General features: G+C 38.6%; 1 protein-coding gene across 15 annotated transcripts in view; it reads right to left on the bottom strand.

The window, feature by feature from the left end:
• The window catches only part of ANK2 (ankyrin 2), a 779,379-nt gene that overhangs the window by 220,087 nt on the left and 549,594 nt on the right, over positions 1–9,698 (bottom strand). For all 15 annotated transcript variants that reach the window (XM_019521994.1, XM_019522000.1, XM_019521987.1 and 12 more), the window contains 4 exons: positions 8,414–8,512; positions 8,144–8,242; positions 5,377–5,475; positions 3,566–3,763 (listed from right to left, as the gene is read on the bottom strand). In XM_019521994.1, the coding sequence (XP_019377539.1) occupies positions 3,566–3,763; positions 5,377–5,475; positions 8,144–8,242; positions 8,414–8,512 (495 nt within the window). The remainder of the gene's footprint in view (positions 1–3,565; positions 3,764–5,376; positions 5,476–8,143; positions 8,243–8,413; positions 8,513–9,698) is intronic.

Genomic DNA, 9,698 nt, shown 5'->3' with positions numbered 1-9,698 from the left:
TGGCAGCAAATGACATATGTTCAGTACATTCTGATACAGCCTCTGTACCTCTGCTGAAACAATTGGTGTATCTATCAAGACGATATATGTAAATGCATACATCCGTGAAAGAAGGAATGAAAGTTATCCTTTTTTAAAAACTCCTTTTCTGATAAGTGTTATTACAGGTGACAGTAAGTATTAGACATGGTGTCTGTATCAAATATTGTTTTTTCTTAATATTTTTTTTAAAAAAGAAAAGTTTAGTGGTGTAGAAAAGAAAGTGGCAGACAATAGGTGTCCTGCACACATCACTAGGTAGCCACACTGACTTATTTGCTTGACATTTGAGCAATGGGCTGTGTTCATTTTATTGTCATCAGTTTCTATAAATCCCACCTATAAAGAGTTAGAGCAGGAGTTCCTAATTTTTTTCACAGCATGGATCACATTATAGTAGAGAATGTAGCCTTGTGGTCTGTCTCATCTCCTACAGGATTACCTAACTAACCCAGCAGTAATTAAAGCAAATATTTCTGTGAAAAATTAGGGAAGTATTTAGTGTATTTCAGATTAATATATTTTAATGTGATTTATCAGCTGGGAAAAAAGGAAAACAGCAGGCACTCCCAGTAATCTATGAATTATAGTTTGAGAACTGCTGATTTAGACTGATTTACCCTGGAAAATACCCATTGTTAACAAATATGATTTAAACTTCAAAATAAGAAGAAGGAGGTAGTTAGCTGCATTAGTCTGAAGTCAGGTAGAAGGCAGGGCAGGGTGACACCTTATGCTGTCAACCAGGATCAGGCAATTTTTTCAGGCGGAAGGCCGCTTACTGAGTTTTGGCAAGCCATCGAGGCCCGCATGACAGGCAGCCAGGGGCAGATAAATATTAATTTTCTACATTTTTCAGGTGCACCGTGGGTTGGATAGAATGGGCTGCTGGGCCACCTCCGGCCTATGGGCCGCATTTTGCCCATCGCTGCCGTAAACAGACATTGTGTTTCTTCTAGGAGAAAGCCTTTTATCATATTTTATTGACTGTGCTGCTTCTGTTTTGATCTAAATCCAAATCTGGGACAGTCAGAACTGCCACAAATAACACATATGTTTACAGCCTCAGAGACTAACATGTACAGAGAAAAATAAGCTTTCATAGTTGGCCAATGTGAGTTGGCCGATGCAATTGCAGAGCCACAGGCCATTATCTTTGAAAACTCATGGCAATGAATCAGGAGAGGTTCTAGACTATTGGAAAAGGTCAAATATAGTGCCCATCTTTAAGAAAAGGAAGAAAGAGGATCCAGGAAACTACAGAATGGTCAGCCTCACCTCAGTCCCTTGGAAAAATCATGGAGCAAGTCCTCAAGGAATCCATTCCTAAGCATTTGGAGGGGAAGATGATTAGGAACAACCACCATGAATTCACCAATGGTGGTTCCAAAGAGGATGGAGCTAGAATGCTCTCAGTGGTGGCAGATAACAGAACAAGGAACTATGGGTGTTTACACATGTGCTCTGGGAGGAAGGGGAGGGTGCTTTAATTAGAAGTCTGAGAGCAGCTATAAGTAAAGTACCTGGATCATCACGTGTATCAGCATCCTTGCAGTGAAAAATGGTGCTGGGAGTGCTTTAGCTAAAGCTCATCAAATGAGTTTTAGTTAAAGCGCCCCCACTGCCATTTTTCAGGAAGGGGGCACTGATACACGTGACACTGGAGTCTGCTGGAGCATGGTAATTACAACACTCTAGCAGACTCAATTAATTGAGTCTGCTCCAACGCACTATAATTACAGCGGGTCGGAGCAGCCTTGATGCATGCGTATAGGTGCCTGGCAGTCTCAAGTTGCAGCAAGGGAATTTTAGGTTAGATATTAGGAAAAGAGTTCTCACTAGGAGGGTAGTAAAGCACTAGAACAGGCTACCCAGGGAGGTTATAGACTCTCCATCCTTAGAGGAGTTTAAGATCTGGCTGGAGAAAGCCTTGGCTGGGATCATCTAGTTGGGGATGGTCCTGTTTTGAGCAGGGGGCTAGACTAGATCCCTTCCAACCCTTGAGGTCCCTTCCAACCCTAATTTTCTATTATTTTATGATAGGCAACAGATAAATAGTCCATGAGCTGTTCACAGCAGCTGATGAAACAGGCTGCTGCCTATAAATGCTTATGCTCCTCTGAATCAGTTGGTCTCTTATATACCACCTTGTCTTGCCTTCTGCCTATAAAATATGGCACATTTTTCTACTTTATGCCATGTTGGATCACAATCACCAATGGTGTATTTGGAAAAGATCTCATGGTTCATCATTCCATTCCTCACACCCAACTTCCTCACTATTAATTCTTTGAAAACTCTAATCATAAATATCTCATAAGGAGATCAAACAAGAAAAATCTAACTCTACACAAGATTTTGAGGATGATCTTTGAAATAATTAATTATGCCATGACATGTTGCATGACATGGAAATGAACAGATGAAAGACAAATATTTCAATAAAAGTGAACAAACCCTGATTTGTGGCAGTGTACTTTTTGGCAATGTTTCCTCTGAGCTGGTAGAAATCAGACTTATTTTATTATATTAAAATGTTAAAATTAAGGCATTCAAATATGAAGGATTTAAAAAACACTAGTTATGATTTATTGTGTTTTGTTTGAACACTTGAATTGCGTTTTATAGAACTGCATAAATCTCTGAAGTTTTGGTATGCAGGAAGTTCTGAAAAATCTAATGAAACTATTTATGTCCAGTTGTCACAAAATATTTTTTTTCAAAACTGGCTAACTAAAAATATGTTGTGGGTTGAATGAAAGATTTTGTGTAACCTATGAATAAATGTATAGCAGTTTAACCACACTACATTTTTATTTGAAAAAAAATTGAAAACATTCTCAATAAAAGCTTGTTGTAAAAAATAAGAATATTTCATATAGAATAAATAAATTATAGAAATAAAAAATTAATAATGTAATATTGTTTTTGGGTTTTTGATAAAACAGAAATTAATTTCTGAAATGCTTCAGTATCACCAAATTCACATTTTTCATTGAATAAAAAGTTAATAGATGAAAAAATATTCTAACTTTAATGCTATAGGTAGAAGAAGATCCCTGTCAGAAGCACTTAATACTTATATATTTGTTAAGACCATTTAATTGGTCTTAGACTCCCTCCAGAAGTGGTGCAGGCACCTACTCTGGACTCATTCAAGAAATGTTTGGATGTTTATCTTGCTGGGATCCTTTGACCCCAGCTGACTTCCTGCCCCTGGGGCAGGGGGCCGGACTTGATGATCTTTGAGGTCCCTTCCAGCTCTAACATCTATGAATCTATGAATTACCAAGTACAGTAGTATATATCCAATGGCAGCCAAAGTCTCCAGCTTCAGAGAATTGTAAAAATATGCTAGTCTAGTGAATTTGCTGTACAGCACTTTAATATGCCTGATTATCGTTAAAGGCCAGTTCTAAGTGAAAGTGCACCTGTTACAATTCAGCTGTCTCCCCACTTGATAGCTGCATCCCATTTAGGTCTTCCCTATTGCATGAAAAGCACGGTGCAATGACAAGCATCTTACCTTGGTGGCCAAAGAATGTAAGGCACCTGCCTCCAAGAGAACTGAGGCTACATCAACTTGCCCCTCTCTAGCAGAAATGTGCAGTGGGGTATATCCATTTGTGGTTGCTGCATCAGGATGAGCCATATGCTGTAGCAGCAGTTGGACGATCTCTGTTTTACCCAAGCGAGAGGCAATATGCAGTGGAGTCTGTTCCTCCTACAACTCAAGTCAAGTTAATAATTAGTCAAGGTAGAATCTGCCTGTATCCCATATTCCAAGTGATTCTAGTAGTAGTTTCTACATGTTTGTTTGTTTTTTAAACAGAACCTAGGGGAATGCTCAGTACCGGTATGCATCTTAACCAATCTGCTATTATAACTAAAGGGGAGAAGCTCAGGGAAAAAGATTGTTTCTCTTTTCATCTTTAAATCTGAACAAAGATTGCTTGCACCATGGCACTGCTCAGCTTTCTTTGCATTCCTACTTTATGACATCCTTATCCACATTTGGTAGTATCTTGCCTGACATGTAGTCCCATTAATTTCTTAAGCTGGCACTCTGGAGGTAATTTCTAACTATTCTGCATTTGTGCTCATTTTTCTTCTTTATCTGGCCTGGCATATCAAGTGCATATTTAAATTCAGGCTGATTACATACAACCCCTTAATGGATTACTGTCACGGAAAAAAAGCCCTTTGATATGTAATAATCCCAGAGGCACTACAATGATAGACTCGCATGCTGTACATCAATAGATCTGGATCCAGCATGTGAGCAGAGGAAGCATAACTTAAATCCTCAGCCTGATAGTGGAACCCTCCCTCTCTCCCCATTGATTTTTTTTTTTCTGAAGTCCACTTTTTCATAAAGGTGGTAGGAAAATTTTTGGTACTGCCACTGGCCAGTGCCTGGAGATGCCCTGTTATACCTCTGTGACAGAGCTGACCAAACAGTAACCAGTACAGAAATGCTCCTGTGTACTTCAAAAAAGAAAGTATTCCCCTTGACATTTTGAAATTTCCTCAATCTCGTCTTTCTTTAAAGCTTCTACTGTGATTTGTGTGAACAATCACCATTTAAAAATCAATATTACAGTCACAGAATCACATGGAAAGCATTTGCCAAAGAAATTGCTATTCCATCATAATAAACAACAGCTCTTGACATAGAATCCAATGGTGCTTGGAGGAGAAAGAGGCCATTGGGTGCCTAGAAATGCAAGGGGCTGCGTGCGTAATGATACTGTCATGTTTAAGCTGGATACCCTGCTACTGAGTTAGAACTCCAGCCACTCCGTTTCTAAATCAGATCTGCTCTATTTGGAAGGATCAAATAACACAGGTAAGCAAGTTATATTACAGGATTATACCGAGACCTATTTGGCTTTGCATCCAGAAATCAGATAATTATGCATCATGGGGGCGGGGGCTATTGCTGCAAGGAAGAAAACCCTCTCTCCTTATTATACTTGTTTATTTCATTGTGTTTATAAGTAAAAGAGAAGGTAGAATAAACTGCATTAGAACACCAGAGTGCCTCAAGGGATGATGAGGTCGAACAGTTATAAACTCCTGCAAGACCATTTCAGGCTGGACATAAGGAAGAATTTCTTTACTGTCCGAGCCCCCAAGGTCTGGAATAGCCTGCCATCAGAGGTGGTTCAAGCACCTACATTGAACACCTTCAAGAGCAAATTGGATGCTTATCTTGCTGGGATCCTATGACCCCAGCTGACTTCCTGCCCTTTGGGTGGGGGGCTGGACTCGATGATCTTCCGAGGTCCCTTCTAGCCCGAATGTCTATGAAATCTATGAAATCTATGAACCTACCCTGGCTCGGGCATCAACAAGGGCACCATTTCTCAGGAGGCAGCGGACCACTTCCACTTGCCCAGCACGTGCAGCCATGTGCAGTGCAGTTTCCCCACGCTGCAAAAAAAGAAAAGATTTTAACATCTTAAGCAAGTAATTTTCAGCTTGTGTAAATTCTATTGACTTCAAAAAGAGCTGATCTGGTGATTCAGGCTCTATAACAGATTCAGAAGCACAAGCCCATACGTCTTGTGGGGGTTAGGCTGTGTATCACTTACTGTTGCAGTGGTTACAAAAATAACATTGCCTAAGGGTGAAATCCTGATTCTCTTGTATATAACAGGAGCTTACTGTGACTTCAGTGCAGTCAGAATTTCACACTCAGAGCCTTACCAAAAAATAAAAAAGGTTAACAATGCCATATTATGCTCCAGCAATGCAGCCAGAGAATATTCAGCTCAAAATTATTTTAAATGGAACTGTGCATGATGGCCCCTCCTAATCAAAAGTATTCACTGGCTTTCCCCATAATGGTGCTTTCAGCTTGTGGTACACCTCAAAATAACCAAGGGGATAAGAGCATCCTGATCCTCAAGAGACTGCTGAACACATGTGCCTCAAGATGGAAGGGGACATTATTCCAGATGGTCTCTTCCTGCATACTGTGTAGAGCTGGCAGCTTCAGACAGGCTTTGCAATGTTTGCGCAAGACTGAGCCAGTATGTGGAGAGTGTTCAAAATCTGCGGTCACCAGCATGGTTTTATCTGCAGGCTGTGCAATGAATCTTATTTAATCATGCCTTATAGCCAGCAGAATTTGAGATGGGCATATAACATTTAGGAAGTTTGAGAATGATATAACACAAGGAGGAGGGTAACAAAGCAAAAAAGTAATGAATATTTACTTTCCTTCTCTATATTTACACAGGAATTTTAAAGCAAAACAGCCCCAAACGATGGAGAGGATGGCTTAATTTCACAGTGCAACACCTTCTTGGAGGACAATTTCATACAACAGACCATGGGAGTCCCTGCTCAGACAATGTCTGAGCCTGCTGTACCAGACGCTGCCATATTGCAAAGAAGAAGATTCTTTGCCTTTTCTATTTTGATAACACAGCAGGATAGATAGCAGCCCAACATTTTTCCTCCTCATGTGAATGCTTTTTGGTGATCGAGTACCTTATTTGCCAGCTGCTTATATAAAGAGGAAGCTCCTGTTTCTACTCTATGGATGGCTACCATTTGTGACCGAGACCCTGTCTAACTAAGCTATATAATTTTTCTAGCACAGGCTTTCCCTCCCTGTCACTTAGAAACTGAGTCTCCACCACTTGATCACATACTATGAGTTTTTGTTGCTTACCGGGAGAGTGAAAAAAGTAACTCAAATCTACCACAGCTTAGGACTTCATCAAACCCTTCTCACTGGGAGTTGATTTAATTAAGCTCATTTTGAAATCTACATCAGATCAGCAGCTGTGGTTAGTAAATGAACAATGAAAAAAAATCTTGCAATCCTTTTACTTAGGGACTTGAATGTGGAACTTGGTCATGTATCTTGCTATAATCTGCTGAATGTCCTGTTTACAAATCTGAATAAACATTTTATTTTCATTCTATTTAGGATGAATTTCTATCAATTCTATACTTGCAGCAATTTGTAAAATGAATACTTTAATAAGTAATATCATTTAGTAATTTGAAGATAATTGGTGATTCAACTAGGAGCGCTTAGCTTATGAAATGAGAAGCTGAGACAACGACCTAGCACAGATAATTGTAAAGTGCTAAATTTGGCATTAAACCATGTAAAACATCTGCATTATCAACTCTACTCCTTTCTTGACTTAGTTTCCTTCACAACATTACTTGGTACTTTACTATAGATACTGTAACTAACTAAGTATCACTTTCACAGTGAAAGTACAAACCAGTGACCATTTTTGTCACGAATAAAATTTGTCTCTACTAAAATAAGAAAATTAGCCCCCAGACTGGCTTGTTTTCTAGAAAAAAAAACCTTGGCCAGCTAGGTGCATATGAATTAATGTTATGGGACATGTCTCTTTATATTTAAAATATTACTTATGGGAAAAGAACAGAAGAACAAGTTAACATTTATCTATATTAAAAGACTCAAACAAACAATAAGATATCCATGTAACAGAAACCCAGGAAACCATCATGATCTGATTTATTCCTGGGTAATGGGATGTTTGATATGCAAACACTAATTTCCATGGCAAGTCAGGGCCTGCATTTAGTGTTGCCTTCCAAAGGTCACATTTTCTATATTAAAAAAAAAAAAATGTTCTGTAGAAATTACATCCATTCTTAATAAAGGAACAGTTCCCTTTAAAGGAACAGTTTTTACTTTAAAAATTTAGGAGAGTAAATTTAAATCTTTATAAGATCTTTGGCTATTTAATGGCACAACTTCACTGAAGTTACCATAACTGTATCTATGTACTTTGGGCCAAAAGGCAAACTCTTCCTTCCAGTGCTCTAATAACCCTGATAGGATCCTTTTTCAAAGGAAACTGTTTACCAGTGCAAGTGCTGTTGAGAAACATGCTAAAGCTATAATACCACAAAACAATTATTGAGCCTGTTCCCTAACCAGCTTTTCCCTTTCACGAACTTTTGACACACATAGGAGGATGTCACAGACTTTCATTCAGTAATACTCACTAAAATATGACCTTTGGTTGGGCTGCATGACAGCTCAGCCCCTTGCTGTGGGAGCTGGCACAGTGATTATTTTAGTCCAAGCCATACTCACAATGTTAGTGACATCTGGAGAGGCTCCATTCTGCAGTAGAAGGAGGACTATGTTCAAGTGGCCCATAAATGCAGCCACATGTATTGGTGTGAGGCCAGACTGCAAAACAAAGCAACAGCAGTTTTACTCCTCTGCACAGGGGGGAGGGGGATTGGGCTTCTTCATTTTAATACAATGTACGTGCAAATGATATGAGAAAGAGGAAGACATTTCTAACACAAAGAAAGAGAAAGAAGGTATGTTTCTGGAAGAGACAAAATACTTTTCTACCTCTGTTATTGCCTGGATTGAAGCCCCATATTTCACCAGGAGTTCCATGACTTTGATGCGGTTTTTCTTGCAGGCAATGTGCAGTGGAGTAAAACCATTCTGTGCAAAAGACAATCATGTTAGTTAAAAACATGCAGCTGCAGTTCCCACACAGCATCATGCTGGTGTACCACAAGCAGAAGCGTTAGAATATCTGATCCCATTGTTCCTCAGACACAGTTGTTACAAGACAGTGGTGAAAAGACTAAGCAATAGTGTTATGTGGACTGCTATAGTCTTAGTAACCCCCACTCCTCAGTTTCCACCCTGGGGAGGAAATGGAAAACTAATCATTGGCATTCTCAATCTGACTGCCAATATTGTAACAGAAAGCATGTTGCAAAAATATTATACCTACTACCAACTAGAGGAAAAAGACGTATATGAAGGTGACATCAAGAGATGAAGGTAACACCTTTGAAAGTGTTTCGCATCTTTCATAACAAACATAGAAGCCTTGTCCTTTACTGACCATTTTTCCTCCAGTAAAATTTCTATTTCTATAAAAAAAGACTTTCAACCTTCTATATTTATCCATATATCAGTCTATATTTTCCATATCTATATCATCATGTACCTGTCCATATATCAGCTTATATTAATGCATTGTAGCTAATATACTTGTAGGTATTTGTATACATGCATACCTATGAGGCCGCTTAAACAACACTTAACTCTGTCTTGTTCCCTTACTATTATTATTCACTACAATGGAAATACTCATGATAGTAACATAAAGAGGCCCTACTATTCAACAAAGCATTTCTTTTTGTCTTTTGGTGCATTACTATTTGATTAAGTACTTAAGCATATCCTCAACTTCAAAAAAGTGTCATTAAATTCAATGAGGTTAAAGCAGAGGCTCAAGTTCTTTGTTGAATACTGATAGGTGCTGTATTGGGTCATCAGCTGAGCAACAAGAGGTAGGAAGATTGGGAGAACCCAATCTTAAGTATACACTTCTTGAAAAACACAATTTTTAAGACAATGTTAGACTGTCACAATTGTTTTTAGTGATAGAGATAAGAATTGCTGACACTGAACAAGAAGTAAAGCTAGTTAATGCCAGTGAAATCTTAGCTCATAAAGAAAGGAGAGACTAGTGATAAAGAACACAGGACTGAAATTCTAGAGGTTATTGTTCAAACCATTTACTTCCTTTACAAATAAAAATATATCTGAGATTTCATATTTTAAAGAGGAGTAATTTTTAAGTCTGTAAAAAAGACTGAAACTGTAAGAAATG

Source organism: Gavialis gangeticus, unplaced genomic scaffold (genome assembly GCF_001723915.1).
Source record: "Gavialis gangeticus isolate Ggan-Ray unplaced genomic scaffold, GavGan_comp1, whole genome shotgun sequence".
NCBI classification, from domain to species: domain Eukaryota; kingdom Metazoa; phylum Chordata; order Crocodylia; family Gavialidae; genus Gavialis; species Gavialis gangeticus.
Note: the sequence above shows the minus strand (reverse complement) of the source record. Positions and strands in the feature narration are given on the sequence as shown.